The sequence below is a fragment of the Macrobrachium nipponense genome, chromosome 1 (assembly GCF_015104395.2).
Source record: "Macrobrachium nipponense isolate FS-2020 chromosome 1, ASM1510439v2, whole genome shotgun sequence".
Taxonomy (NCBI): domain Eukaryota; kingdom Metazoa; phylum Arthropoda; class Malacostraca; order Decapoda; family Palaemonidae; genus Macrobrachium; species Macrobrachium nipponense.
In genome coordinates, this window is record NC_087200.1 from 56,160,873 (window position 1) to 56,177,866 (window position 16,994).

At 34.5% G+C, this 16,994-nt stretch overlaps 1 protein-coding gene across 1 annotated transcript in view; it reads right to left on the reverse strand.

Moving 5' to 3' along the window:
* Positions 1–366: 366 nt before the first annotated feature.
* Positions 367–16,994, reverse strand: part of LOC135218793 (alpha-tubulin N-acetyltransferase-like) — a 157,545-nt gene continuing 140,917 nt past the window's right edge. The window contains exon 8 of the mRNA XM_064255243.1: positions 367–12,249. Coding sequence (XP_064111313.1) covers positions 12,095–12,249 — 155 coding nt within the window. The 3' untranslated portion in view covers positions 367–12,094. The remainder of the gene's footprint in view (positions 12,250–16,994) is intronic.

The following is a 16,994-nucleotide window of genomic DNA, read 5'->3' on the forward strand; positions in this document are numbered from 1 at the left end:
GTATGTCTGTGTTGATGACCTGTCTTTGTGTACGTAATTGTTTTCTTTTGCAGGAAGTTAAGAGTGAGTGTTTCTCATTAGTTACTGTATTATTGAGGTTCAGGGGTTATTTCTGTCTGAAACTTATGTATTAAAATTAAGTATTTTTGTTGTATTTTCTTTGTCCCCTTGAATTGACTTTGCACTCTTATTGAAGTTGGATACTATTCCACCTTTTGTGGACTTAGTATGGTGTTTTGGTGAATACTACTTGACAAAAGTTTAGTGTTTTGTGTGATGGTCAAACCAGCCACCACGGCTATTATAAACATGGTCAGGCAAATACAACTGGTTATACACTAACAGATAGGAAATGAAAAAACAATCCAATTGACATTAACATTTAATAATTGCAATAGCATATTACAGAGTATTTAAATGAAACCAAAAGTCATAAACATGAATTTCTCTTAAAAGTATGTTAACATTACAAAGGATGGTCATTTTGTAGCCCTACTACTAAAGATATTCAGAATTACTAAAAACCAAGTTAATTTGAAGTCTTAAAAGTAAAACTATTTTATCCTTTTCGTAGTAAGGAGTCTAATAACTAATCGACTGAGTGAAGTCTAATAGCTAATCAACTGTGATTCAACTCATGTTACAGAATTCAAAAGAGAGAGAGAGAGTGAGTTCAAAAGAGACAGAGAGAGAGAGAATTTTTGGGCATGAGCCCTTTTGAGTTAAACAAACTATTCCATAGAGCATAAAATGAACAGGCACCTGAAACAGGCAAAATTCAAAATGACTTATCCAGTAGTAGTAGTACACAACTAAGGGGTACGGTCAATTTCTATAAATAAGTTTATTTTAAACTGCAAAAATAGACAAAATCTTTTCAATCTGAACACCTAACATCAAAATTTCTTTGAACGAAAAAGAAATATCTTGGAGAAACACTAGTATATGATAAATCTCCAATTTATATTTAATACGAATAAACTCCTTATCAAACTGATGTGTGTGCAGTGTGGAAAACAAGGGTGGTTTCCGTCACTCTCGTTACAGCAGTGGCAGTAATTCTCAAAATATATGAGACATAAACATTGATTCAAAAGAATCAATGTTATTGATGCTGCAAAGAACAGTTTAGATGGTCCTGGTTTACCAAACTGCAAATGACTTCATTCCAATGGGATACCTTTAAAATGAACTATAACATGGGCATGCTAGCAATCAGAAGCTGAGAAAGACTGACAACCAGTTCATACAATGACAATGTTATTGATTATTTTATGATCATTCTTGGATCATAACATGTGCAGTTATGAAAATGTCACTAATCAGTTTGCCAAGAGGAGTCACAGCACCATTCCTTGTTTTAATTTGTTTATATGATTTTTGGATATTGGCAACATAGATGATGGATTACAACCTGCCATGAAAATAATGATCTGTTAAAGGGTACAACTTCTGTATTCCATTAGTGCTAATCTTCATCTGCTTTATTATTTAGTGGTTTCACAAACCATGTCAGTTGAAATACTTACCTCTAATGGGGTTGGCCTGATGGGTTTAATATACAACTTACATTTCATCTAGTAACTAGCAGTTCTGTAGATATTAATAATTTATATTTTCATCAAGTAATTTATCCAGACCACTGAGGTAACATGATTAACTTTCATAGCCTGACAAAAGTGTCTGTTTTTAATTAAAATATGCAGTATGTTAAATAAAATGTAAAATTAAAAATTCAGTAATGAAATAAAAAGTAAAAATTATGAATTCACATTTTCTTAATTGATTTTTCTCTGAAACTTGACATTCACAAAAATTATGTAAAGCTAATTTCTGACATGCACTCTCTATCCACAGCAACTGCCATGTGGACTGTTCATCAAGTATGTATCAATGGGCCTAACAAGTGAGACCAATTTGAAGAAAAGATGAAAGTTACTTCAGTGTGGTGTTCTTTTTGGTTTGAATAATGTACTACAACCATGCATTTGTTCCACTGAAATTCATCAGATTCACTATTTCATAAAGTTTTCCATTTATTCAAATTGATGAGTTTTAAAGATGTTACATGATGACTGACTAGGATGGTTATGTAGATCTGATCCTAGTACTTGCAGCTTTGGTTACTGTAACAGCATCCTCATTACCATTAATGGCTACATGGGCAGGGGTCCAACATATTTCAACATTTGCAGTAGCTTTATATAATTTGTGGAATGTAAATTTAATTGCTGTACATGAGAATTTTTAGGAAAATAGTTTTTAAGGGCTTAAAAAAAACTTTTAATGTACATATTCCATTTCTAAGCCTTCCAAGAAAATCTTAGGTCCATAAAGAAAGTAACTCATTATGAAATGAAATTAAAATTTTGTGCTCTCGTTTTGTGCTTTCCTTTAAAGGGATCTGTATACAACAGACAATACATTTCCTTAAAAAACCATATCTGTCATATACATGATAATTTTAGAAAATATCTGATAAATCCCATGAACAGACCTGATTTGAAAAATAAAACTATACACTCACAACAAGTATAATTCCCATAAATCTAACATAAACAAATAAAAAAATAAAACATTTATAAGATGAGAAAATTCACAACATAAATACAGTAAATAGACTGAATTACCAATGGCAATTATACAAGACTCGTACTAATGATGAAGAGATGGTAAGCTCCATATTATCTATATAAAATTAGCTACACATAATTAAAGACTTCCAAAAACTTGCATTACATATTCCTCTTTACTAATGCTTTGCAGAGAAATCAGATGAATGATATGACAGCAAAAGTTAGATAGGCTGAGTTCATGATATTAAATTATTTAATGCAAAGTAACTCCCACTTATGCAAATAAATAACTAGCTAGTAACTGAAGAAACAATGGCAATAATATGTTTTATTCATCAGAATAACATCGCTCAATAATAATACTACACCTGCTTCTGTCATATTCTAAATTGAGGGAAATGCTTATCATAACACAAACTCAATTTCAAATCCCATCCCTTATAAATCTCTCAAACTTATCAGCGATTTTATCATGATTAACTTGCTTGATACATATCAAAGTACTGAGGCAGTCTATTTTCAAATACACTACTTGACAAAATAGAGCAAAACCATAAAAAAAGTAAACTCTGGCCTTTTGCAGTCATAATAAACAATTCTCATGGCTGAAGGAGTTGTTCTTTGAGAAAATCTTGTCTAAAATTCATCCTCCAATACATATCAGCAAATATAAACAAGATCTGGACACATTAGTATTTATTCAAAGACCTTTACCCTTTACTCTACTATGTAAAGGATCTTAAAGAGAGAGCATGGAGCTTTTTTACACAATAATTGTGCTTATTCGAGAAAGGTTTATGTAGTTTTACTCCACCTACAGCCTTTTACATGGTTCTATAATCGTTTGCTAAATACATATTCCACCTTAGCAGCTATATTTATTGCAAATCATCTAAAGTTACTGGATTGACTTAAAAAAAATTGCTGGCTGAAGCAAGGTTAAAAAGGGTTAAGGAAATACAGAGATAGTCAATCTTAAGGAAAAACTGGATAATTTAATATTCATAATATACTATGGATGTGACTCAATATGACTTTACATCATTTTACCAGAGTTCATTAGTTCATTTCTGCCTCAAAACGGAATCATCATACTGTATATTAGAACCCGTAACAACTGGCATCAAGGTCTTTTGCAAATGTAATAGAACCATTATTTTCAAACTGCTTCACTATATTAGTAGTGTAAGCTGTTACGTACCTGCATCTATCCAAATCCACTGTGCACAGTTGCTCTTAAATGTGGTAAATAAAACCAAAGCCTTCAAATGCTCTGTATGCTTATCATCAGTAAAATGTTGAGTCTTAAAAATATCTTAGATATTTATTGGAAAAAAAATGCAACACACTTGTCAAAAAATGGCTTTGGTAATTCTGAAATAAATGAAAAGACTCAACAATAAGAGATGCATTAAATAGTGTATAAATAAATATTTACCAAGAAAATATCTTCAAGATCTCCACATGCACAAAGTTAATAAATAACCTATATTCTAAAAAATTCCATAAGAGATTCTTAAACAATTACAATTTCATAGGTGTCAAAGTAGTTTAAATATAAACAGCACTGTTTCCTACCCAGGCCTCTAAAATGCCATTTTGTGATATTCTCAAGTTTTCAAGCACCACTCCATCCAGCCACATACGTATATTGTATCCCTTTATTATCTGGAAATTATTGCACCAAAAGAGGGAGGACAAAAGATCTTCGATTCCAATACAGACTACTAAAATTATATACAATATAACCAATCATTTTAATACAATTCAAACTAATAAATATAAAACAATAATCTGATATATACAATTAAGAGCACAGTGGTCCACCCATATTCAAGGGGGATGCGTACCAGACACCCTCCGTCCGTGAATAGTTAGAACCAGCAAATAGTTGGAATCCCTAAATAAACACTAAAAACGGCCTATTTTGTTAGTTAAAGCTAAAAAAAAAAAAACTAAAAATGTTTATACCTTTTTTTTTTAATAGTTTTATCACAAAAAGTGCATTTTATGATGAAATTGATAAACAACAACAGGAATTTGTGGATATTTCTCATAGAAAAATACTGCGAGTGAGCGAATTTCTTGCAAATAATAGGGGGATATGTTCCCAAGAGAAATTCTCAGATGCATGAGTCCACAAATACAGAGAACGCTAATACAGGGGGGCCACTGTAACTTCATAAAATTCCATAAAACATTCTTGAATACAGCATACTGTAGTTATTAAAAAAAAACTCTTCAGCAAACACCAACATGATACCAGGCTTCACTTCATCTTGTGTGATTGAACCACTCAACAAATACAGATACAATAAAGAAATTACACAATCTTTTACAAAAATAAACTTAAATAATACAGTACTTCACATAGCTGCCTTTCTGCGACTTTTCTTAATGGCTCAAGAACTCTGCTAAAACATATTTTTATCACTTGAAGAAAAAGTATTGGTTGCCAATGCATCATTTAACAACTTATTACATATATGACTTCTTTTTTTTTTATATTCATTCATAATGCTTACAAACCTTGGAAATCAGATGAAAATGAAAATGGTAAAAAAAAAGGCGCTGCTCTTTACCAAAAAGTAGTATGAGTCCTAACTCCGTAAGCTGAAAGCTAAAACAGGTATAAAGAAAAATTCACTTATCACCAGATCTGAGTGAATATTACATGTAAAGAGAAAGTCTAGAATTTGTTGTCATTTTAATTAAACCAAGACTAGAACTACTATGATCTTCTGGCTGTGTTATGATATGCCTGATACACGACCTATGTTCCAATCTCCTTTCTCACATACGAAAACCTGTAGATCTAGGAGTAAAAACTTATATAAATTACTATTACTGTACTATTACCGGCAAATGCTTGAACCAAATCACAAAGCTAATTTTTAACACATAGATAATTGTAATTCCCAGAGTATCCCAGAGTACAAAAGGTCCATTCAGGTAGGATGATGTACCAGCATAATGCTCTAAAATAATGGCCTCTCTTGGATTTTAATCATAATTATCATCTCTCTATGAGAAGCAGGCAGAAACAACTCTTGAGATATGGACTCATTAATCCAACAAACCATAATGTAACAATAAAAACTATATCTCGGACACTCTTCATGACTTACAACCCCGCACTACATACCTCTGTGACCTGACATGATGTAGAAGTTCATTTTTGTCTCAAGTGTACAGAAAATCCTCCTGTCTGACAATGCAGTCTTACAAACAACAGAACCAATTACCAAGAAAAAACATGAAACACGAAAGCAATATGATGTGAATTTCTCTCTTACCTTTTTTTACCTGTAAATGATAAGCAAAATACAACTGAAGGCAAAAAGGCACAGGAGGCCATTTAAATGAATCTAAAGCATTCAGTATTTTTCTAAAAATACAATAAGATCTTTAAGGAAAACTCGAATAACTTCAATTATGTGTTATATAAATGTTTATTGCTATTCAGTGTATGCACTGAATATACTGTGCAGTGAAAATTATAGCCAAATTTACTATTCAATTCAAGTAGACTTCATGTAAGATACATATCCTATATTCTTTACATATAATGCATGTATATATGAATGTTGCTTTGTGTAAACAATCTACATCTATAACAATATTATTTATGTACAGTATGCAGCAAAATTCGTGAAACTTTTATTTTTGTACTGGACAAGCGTTGTTCTCAAGTTGCCACTTGGTATTAAATCTCATATTTTGTATATGTGTATGTGTGAGGAAAAGTTGGTCACTTGTTATGCAGAATCATATCACTGCAATATATTGGAACGTGAAAAAAAAATATTTCATGCTTCAGTAATATTTCTGAATGAAAACTAAATATATTACTGTAGCAAGAATCCCTCTACTCACTATGACTCCCGTGAGTCTTGGAAGTGGCATTCTGGACACAGTGAAAGATGTTGTGATGGAGTGAAAAAAGGAAAAGTTAAACAGAGCATAGTCTAATGATAAAAATTGATGCATTTGGGATGTGATTTCAAAGTTATTATCTCTTTGCTTTTTTTAGTTTTCTCTATAAAGCAAATGTTAGTCAGGATCATTATGTCGATACTTGCAATAAATTATTAAAAGTCATATCTTAGGCTATATAGGTCTAGTCTCCCAAGGGGTTTTCTCAATTTGAAGAAAAATAAGTAAATAAATAAATGAATAAATAAGCGAGGTGGAGAGTAATCTTTGCTATTAGAAACAGAATTAATTTTTATTATTTTACTTTTACTTTAGGAATGGAAGAATATAACCAGGCCAGATATTATCAGCTAAAACTGTTGAGTGCAGATTCTGCAGAATGACAGCAGCAACGTATTATAAATAATAATAATAATAATAATAATAATAATAATAATAATAATAATAATAATAATAATAATAATAATAATAATAATAATAATAATAATAATAATAATAATAATAATATGGCACTGGAGTCTAGCCCTATGCTATTGGCTATACTGCAGATAGCAACAAGTTGCCTCAAATCTTTGTAACTTATAAAAGGTGTCAACCAGACCATAAAGCAGGATTTGTGAAATTCATCCAGTCTTGGTGTGGTACACTTCCATCATTATTTTCTTCATAGGCCTATACGGTTAATATGAATAATATAATCAAGAAGGGCTAAGTGAAACTGGTCTACGGGTAAGGCGATGGGAGGCAAACTAAGTCATTTAAACAACTGGCAGGACATATGCACCTTTCACCAGTTGGGAATAATGAAATCCTAAGTAAATCTCAAGATATGGTTTTTAATGGATGCCACAGTGCAGTCTTCCCTGTTGGTCGTTGCAAAATGTCTTCTCATAAAAAAATATAACATTTTCCCAAAACTGTTTGCTCTTGCACAGATATTCGAGCTCAAAACTTGGACAACGGTCCTTATGAGTCTAAGTAGAGGCTGGACTGCAGGTTTTCTACAAAGAAGACCAGCTTATCGAAACAGACGTCTTACAGTGTCAACTGATATTTGTATACAGGTTTCTTCTCGTTCCACTGAAATCTGCCCGTTCCACTGAAAATGATGATGAAATTGGATGCTCGCCGGTTATGAATAAGTTAATACTTAATCTTCTGCAGTTGTGCAGCGGGGTCTCCCAGATCTAGGATGGCTTTTCAATCCTTCCCCTTTATTGTATTGTTTTAGCCAACTATATCCAGTTGTCTTCCTGATGTTAAGACGATTGGCTATGTCTTTTTTTTTCCTTTTCTTTTTTAACTGACGAGATGCAGCTCAACTATAGTTCTCCAAGTTTGTGGGGGGGGCCACGTTTCCGGTGGCTGTCGGGTAGCTACAACCATGTTTAACAGATGACTTCTATTGACATCTCACGCCCACAACTACATCTCCGACACGTTCATTACATTAGATACATTACCATGGTGGCTAAAAAGTCAAATTTATTAAGTATTTACATCTTTTCATATTTGCTGCAATTGAAAATTAAGGTGTTGATGTTTTTATAATGATCTAGCTGATAATTTGATAAAAAATATAGCATTATACTTTAAAACCATGCTTAGTGGTATTTTTTTTAGCGAAGTTGCAAAATGTTTCGCTCTTACAATTTAGCATCATTAGAAATGTGAAGAAGGTAAGAGTTGCCAGTTAGTCACTTTTCGAACAAAAATCACTGAAATCAAGTCACACGAGTTTTGCTGCACACTGTACTAAAACAAAATGCAGCAACAGCATTTATTAAGAGGTTACTCTGAAACTACAATCACATAACTTCAGGGAGGTTGTCAATCTTATCATTTTAGGCCATTTATGATTATATGGATATTTTCATACTTTGTATCCATCAATCCAATTTGTTTCCAAAGTTGAAAACTTAAGACAAAATTTGAATATTTCTCTGCATTTTGTGTATTTCTGTTCACCCATTTGGAGTAGTATCAAAATAACAGCTTCCACCTCAAGGTTAATACAAGTTTTTTTTTTATTTAAAGTGATTACTTGCAATTTTCTTAAAAATATTTTTCCCTGATTATCAGTCATCAGTACTTAAGTCTAGCAGCAATCCTTATGAATGGGTTATACAACACTATGGAATACAGTTTGTAAGTGGCACACCTTAACTGTATCCACCTCAAACTGATTCATAACTGACACAATTCAAGCAATTTCATAATGATAAAATGCTCTGCCTTTAAAAACATGACAAAGTATTCAATTGGAGTCTGTTGCATAGAACCTCTTTTCTAAATCTTCACTATCTTGTAAATAAAATCAAAAGGATATTCTAAATTTCCCATGGTCAATCAATTAATAGCAAAGGATTAAGATACATAGAAACCATAACATTATACAAAGTATAATAAAAGAATATTACTGTTATTGTCAACTACAGATTTAGATGAACTATTTTACTCCTCACACGACTTTCTCAGGTTAAAAAAAAAAAAAAAAAAAAAAAAAAAGTGTCTGCATCATTGAAAGCAATACTAAATACAGCAAATGGCAATTGCAGGTTCAAGACCCCTTAAAAAAGGCCGTTATATCAAATAGTTTTGGAGGTTCCACAAGATGTGACTTACAAACTAAACAAAAGATGTCAGTGCAATGCATACTAATAGTAACAACAGCAACCATAATAACGAAACTGGGAGCCTGATTATAAATTTACCATACTTGAAAAGACTAAACTTACGATAATCAACTTTTAAAAATGCATCCCTATCTTTGGTATTTCATGCTAAATTTACTAAGTACTTTTTAACATTAAGGCTTAATTGGAAGTCTAAATATCATACAGAGATGCTGAACTACATTGTACTAATTGTAATAAAAGTGCAAAGTTAAGGCAATTCATTGCAGTGTAAGAGCATTCTCTACCCTCATAAACTTTACCATATTGTATACTTTGTCTATATAACCTATGTATATTGAAACAATCAGCCTAGCTTACTTTTAAATCTAAATTCTACCTTTGCTAAATGAAAATATAATGTGACCAAATTCATGAAAAAGTCACAGCAGCTCCTTTTTCACACAGGTGGAGGAAGTAGTATAGTGTGCTTTGGCCATTCTGTTAGGATATCTAGCTATCACAAACATTTGTATCCTGGAACTAATAAACAATAGCTCCAAATTAAAAGTAGTACAGTATCACAACAGGGGATTTCCCCTATAAGTTCTTCAATTATGTTAAAAAACATACTACCCTCAAGTGTAAAACAAGGCAAGCATCAAGCCAACCTAACTAAAATCTTGTCCATTGCTCTTCCTTTAATAGTACAGCAAATACCTTGCATTTAGTACACGAAGCCTAAGCTACAGAATTTGAAAGAACATGTGGCAGTTTCACTGGACAGAATTCAAGAACATTCTATTTGTTGAGAAAGAGTCTAGATCCCATTTGACATGGGATTACATGCACAGGCTTTGATGGAAAGCTGTGATTCATCCAGAACGCTTTCAAGCTCCCTGAAAAGACAGCTGTCCTAGCCACAAGACCTGAAGACTGCAAAACCATTTTCTTCCAATCTGCATTTGGTTTCTTACCTACAACCAATACTGCACTAGTGAAGTACTTGTATACATACTTGAAATAAAAGAATTATCAAATAAAAGAACTGTAAATATCTTAAGGAACATTTCTCCTTTACTACTACATAGTGAAAAAGACTTCTCCATAGAAAAAAATGTTGCGAATTCAGAAGTCACAATATCTTTCTGTGTAAGTTAAATATAAATTCATACATAAAAGGCTGAATTTTAATTTTAGTTAATATTACAATATGTAATCTAAATTATACATATTTTACTTCCAAAATAAAACACCCTTCCTATGAGAGCTGATTTCAAAGCCCCTGATGATAATCTGGGTTTTAAATGTAATCCTCATTCAGTGCAAGAAACAGCCCTGGCAAAAGCCAACTTGGACTAGAAAACATCAAAATAAAAAAATCAAGTCTTCCAAATGTGCCCATTAAGCAAAATGTTCAAGTGGAGTTAGCATTATATACCTATTTCGGATGGCAAACACCATACAGCCTACTATACTGTGTTGATCAAAGACCACCTGTCAAGAGTTAAACTCATTGTGAAAGGTGAATACGCCTGATGACACACTAAAGGCAAATCTTCCAACTATGGCAATGACGCCATTTATAATGGCCTAATGTTAAATCCCATATGTATGTTCTTTGGTTAACATCCTTGAGATTCACAGGTCTCAGAAATCCAAATATCCTATCTAGATCCAATACCTTAAACTACAAACTAAATCATAAAAAAAAAAAAAAGTCACTCAGCTTGAGTAAATATACATACTGAGTCTGTAAGTATAAATAAACTGTACTACCTCCATTTTCTCATAGTCTGATTCTTTTCAAAAATATCCCTGAAAACTTAATATCATAAAATGTATGCTCTTCAAACAACCTGATATATACAGGTATATTAGGATTTTAGAGACTTGACATAAATATTATAATTCCTAAGTATTACAGGTCCTAAATCAGTATATCACACAAACATCAAAATCAAAATATCAATGACTTGTGACAATTTGGTGAATGACATTAAAGCAACAGTTTGGTTTTGTGACAACATGTAAATATAATACTGAGGATGCTAAGGTACCTATAAATTATATTCCACAATTCTAAGCACAAAATGTAATAATTGAAAAATGTTAATAGTATGCAACTTCTCAACACTCCTATGAAGTAGTATTCAGTAATAATGTAGTAGTAAACAGCCTCTGTTGGCCCAAACTCAGATAAAACAGCTAACAAAACATGGGTGATGAGCTAAGTAAAGTTAAAAAAAATACAACAGACATTACTAAAATCCTTATAAAACTGATCATCTAGTATGTAGAGCACTAAGGAATCACAACCTTGAGCACATTGTATCTGGGCAGAAAGTAATAACAGAACTGTCAAATAATGAGCCCAACAACTGTCTTATTCTAAGGCTGCCAAATTTCAAGAGGTAAAACAAAATCAATTGAAATGAGAAGTGCTTTCTTCACGACACAACCAATTAATTTCGATAACAGTACCTTCAATATTACATCAAAATAAAAATAAGGCATACAAATTTCAAGTTTATTCAGCATGAATCACTAGTAAATGAATTCCCTTTGACTACAGTAAAATAGATTAAAATCATTCTCAAGTAACTCACCAATGAGCCTACACACATTCCCTTTAAGACCAGTGTCAAATTAGAAAACTACCTCTGAAGATCATCATCAAAAAGCTACCCATTCAGTAACAACATAAATATAAATAATTAAACCTGGTGTTAAAAGCACAATTACCACATAGGAATGTAAACTCTTCCCATAGTACACAGAATAATCAGAGATTCTGAAGGAAGGAGGGGGTAAGATGAATAATAGCAAATCCTTTTGGTATTTTTTTATCCTTGGCATCTATTTTAGTTAGCCCAACCTGACTCTAGTCAGTTCAAATGCTTTACCTGATCCTAGCACAACACAGCCTTTCCCTGGTTTATAATAAATGAAACCAAGGAATCCTGCTTACCACAATGCATGGTGATGGAATTTCAAGTGTCCATGAACAGAATCATCCTCACGGAGCACACCTGTCATGGTGGAACCAGTAGGAGATGACATGCTCTCTGCCAGAGCCACAGTTGAACGAGATACACTATCACGCCAATGGTTTGTCTTACCTAGAATGAAAGTACAATAAAGATTTTAAAACAATTACTGCACATTCTCATTAAACTATATGAAACAAATTATAAATTTTTGTCTACTAAAATGTAAATAAGGTAACTGGATACTGGATCCTCTCAATGCCTTCCAAAAATATAATTATCTAAACAAATTACAAGTTCTCAATGCCTTCCAAAAATATAATTATTTGCACAAATTATAAGTTTCTTAGAATGGAACCATTACCTTTAATGTTAAACATTATATTCTATTGTCTGAAGGCTTACATACCTGCTCTTGTATGAACACAGCTATTTAAAAATCAATAAAATATTGGCTCAGAAAACTGGATACAAACAGGACAACTGTAAGTGTAATGACATCAAAGAGAGGACCTTAATTGGAATGATGACAGTGTACTACTGCACATGAATCAAACAATGTGGCAACCACCCTGAGGCTGTTGTGTTCAAAAACAGACTCAATATCTAGTGCTGTGCTGGAAAAATGCCTTGAGTTCAATACTTCACAGGCTAAAGACGACATCATAATGGTCTGAAGTGACTGTACTGTAAGAATATGGGAATGATGAAAGGAGTACATGTTAGCTAAGTAGTACACAACAAAGCTACTGCCAAGTTGTTGTCACATAACCTGTTGAAAACACCAGAGTGCCTAAGATAAAACAATAGGTGTATTAGTGGCATTGGCAGCCCTAAAAAAAAAAATAAATAAATAAAAAATTACCCACTTGTCTAACTTCTTTGCCTGGTTGCTTATTTTATGCATGGACTAATCCAAAGGGTTTCTACACAAGTATGTTGTATTCAATAAATTTCAATTAATCAATGATATAATAATTGGATACACAGAAAACTAAGACTCCGTAGAAACTCCTTTAATACACACTTTTCCAAAACTTGATATTTGCTGCTGGTTGAAAATTGGACAATTGCATAAAATATGCTTTATTTCATGTGTTTTTATGCATTCCCTCCACTCTGCAAGAGTGGATCATATGGGTTATTCATCAAAAATGACAAATTTTATATTAGTTTGTATTTTTCATAGCTAACAAACCTGAGGTCTTAACAATAGGATAATCTAGCGCCAAGCTGAAAACTGGTTAAAAACAATCAGATTGTAGAAATAGGAATCTGTAGCATCTGGCAACTCATGCGTATATGAGGCAGATGTTGGTCACTGACCAGGCTCGGAACCTCCTGATGCTGCAGTCTTTCATCAACCACCTTGGAGAGTGGTGTATCACTTCACTCTCCTTTTCCAACTGGTTTTTTTATCGTAGCCTGCACTTTTTTTTATTTTATCCAGCCAGAAGTTCTGTGGACGTCAACATTTTTTAGACAAGCCTTCCTTGTTTGCCATATTGACCATCCTTGGGACAGATGCTTTTGCAGTAGGTACGACTTGAACTCTGCATCGTCATCACTTGCGTTATGAGTGATGTACTGGTCCATCTCCCAAGGGAGTTTTTCCCTTCACAGAGACAGGGCCCACTTAATTTGGTTTAGTATTTTACTTTCGTTTTATTAAGATACAAAAATAAATGGGACAAACAAACATGGCCAATTTAAAGATTGGATAAAATTCAATGTGGTGTTCTTTTTGGAAAGTCAATTTACAATCCAAAATTTGGTTAAATGCATTAACTTATTAGCAGCTTCACTTCTCTTCAAAGACTGCTATCTATTAAAAGTGATAGGCTTTAGAGACTAAAAAATATCACTGACGGGAACATGCATATATGAGGTAGTCACTAGAGCTGCAGCTTTGGCTGCTACATCAGCATAATTTCCTTTAATCCACAAGAGCAGGGATCCAGCATATATAATTATATCAGCTCCACAACTTTGTGGACAAAGAGGTTTCTATTGGGGCAAATTTCTAAGATCCTTAACTGTACTTCATTGCAGATGTTTCCACTGTAAGTACTGAAGTAATCTTGGATAAGGAGAACTGGCTTGTGGCATTAAATGGTACTGCAGCAAATCCTACACCAGATAAAGAATAATAAGAGTCAGGAGGAAGAATAGTGAAAAATCATACCACAAGGGAAATTATGGAAGTTTGAAGAGATGGAGAAGGTTTGGACATATGGCTGGACTCCTCTGGGCACCAGATATAATTGGAAGGTCTAGACTACTTGAATGAGAACTGCAAGGGGTAGGAGATGGATGAAGATTTGAGGAAAAAACCCATCAGAAAGGTAATTATTATCATAAATGGATTAGTTTATCCAGACCTCTGAAATCAGAAAGGTAATAGTAGAAGAATTTCACATAGGCCATTAGTGTTGCGCAGTATTTGAGGCAATGATGACAAGTGTACATGTTGGAATGGTTACCATTTGCTAATAACATAACAAGTGCTCTGGATCTGGTGGAGGCCTTGGTGATTGTGCACTCACTTTTGTCCGTTTCTGTTTATGCTCTTCTTTCTTCTTTTCTATTTAAATATGAATAATGATTCATTTCGGGTATAATTATGAGCATATTACTGTACAGTGGTACCTCGAGATACAAAAGGCTCGACTTACGAAAAACTCGAGATACGAAAGCTAACACGAAAAATTTAACGGCTCTACATACGAAAAGTTTTCAAGATACGAAAGGTATCTGTAAAATCCGAGATTCACCCGAACCACCGATAACAATTTTGAAACTCGCGCACCGCCAACTGAGTAGACTCGCCACCATCCTCCTGCTCTCTCATTGGTTCCTGAAGCTAGTCACCGCCATGAGATCCTTCTCTCCTATTGGTCAGCATCCCTCCCATCATGCATCTACGTAGCGGCGTGCTTCTTCGGCCACTCTGTACCAGCATCGTTATTGTACGCACGCGGTATTCGTTCGGTCTAACGATTTCGTTTATTAACGTAAATTCGTTAGTAATTTCATTGCAGTATACATACTTTATCATGTTGTGTGAAAACTTTACTCTGCTTATACGTAAATTACGTACAGTATAACGTAGTCATGGGAGATTATCAAGAAGTATGAAGCTGGTATGCGATTGAGTGTGATCGCCAAGGAATACGGCCGAAATCCGTCGACAGTAGGCACCATCCTTAAGCAGATGGATGTCATCAAAGCAGCTACCCCTTCCAAGGGCATCACTATTTTGTCCAGCAAGGGAACCCACGTGCACAACGAGATGGAACGTCTGCTTCTTGTCTGGATAAAAGACAAAGAAATCGCTGCCGATACGATAACGGAGACGGTAATCTCCCACAAGGCCAGCGCTATTTTCGGCAATTTGATTGCCCAGGCCGAAGACGACGGAGGAGAAGGGACATCAATGCCAACCCCAGACTTCAAGGCTTCCAGCTCGGACACGAAAGCGGCCGAAGCCTTTAAAAAGACGTTCGACGAGATGATGACCAAGGAAGGCTACAGTTCTCAGCAAGTCTTCAACTGTGATGAGACTGGCCTTTTTTGAAAAAAAAAAATGCCTCATCGGACATACATCACGGAGGAAGAGAAGAAGCTACCCGGGCATAAGCCTATGAAAGACAGGCTTGCGGTCGCACTTTGTTCAAACGCCAGTGGGGATTGCAAGATTGAAGCCCCTACTGGTGTATCATTCCGAGACTCCTCGAGCCTTCAAGGCCCACAAAGTGCTTAAGGAGAAGCTTCCAGTGATGTGGAGGGCTAATGCAAAAGCCTGGGTAACGAGGCTTTTGTTCACCGAGCGGGTAAATCTGTGTTTCGGCCCGACAGTGAAGAAATTCTTGGAAGAGAAGCGCCTCCCTCTGAAATGTCTACTGGTGTTGGACAATGCCCCTCCCCACCCTCCTGGCCTCAAGGAAGATATCCTAGCGGAGTATTCCTTCATCAAGATTCTTTATCTTCCGCCTAACACCACCCCTCTCCTCCAGCCCATGGACCAGCAAGTGATATCGAACTTTAAGAAGCTGTATACGAAACATCTTTTCAAGAGATGTTTCGACATCACCGATACCACAAACCTTACCTTGCGTCAATTTTGGAAGGAGCATTTCGACATCGTCATAAGCATCCAACTCATCGACCAAGCTTGGCAGGAGGTTTCGAGGTAAACCTTGAATTCCTCGTGGAGGAAACTCTGGCCTGATGTCGTATCCGCCTGAGACTTCGAGGGATTCTACGTGGGCGAAGCTGGTGCTGCCGATTCAGAAACTGTTTTGGAACCAGATTTTGACGAGATCGTTGCACTCGGCAAGTCCATGGGGCTGGTTGTCGACGAGGACGACATCAACGACCTTCTCGAGGAGCACCAAGAGGAGCTTACGACGGATGACCTGAAGGAGTTGGAGGCCATGCAACATAACGTCGTTCAAGAGGAGTTCTCTAGTAGCAGCGAGGAGGAGGAGGACAACCCTATGACAACGGAAGAAATTAAGGATGTTCTAGCCGCTTTTCATAAAGTGCAATCGTTTGTAGAAAAAAGACACCCCGAAAAGGCTCACAAAGGTTGTATGCTTGCACAGTTCGATGACGTTTGCCTGAGTCATTTCAGGAACATTGTGAAAAGTAGGCAGAAGCAATCTTCCTTTGATAGTCATTTTTTAGAGGCCTTTAGTATTAGCAGGAGTAAGTAAAAAGGAAGAACCAAGTGATACTAAAAAACAGAAAGTTGAAAAAAAAAAACTATGTAAAGTATAAAAAGTAAAAAAAAAAAATAAAAAAAATAAAAAAAAAAAAAAAAAAAAAAAAAAAAAATTTTTTTTTTTTTTATTTTAGTTTTTTGTAAAGTTAAG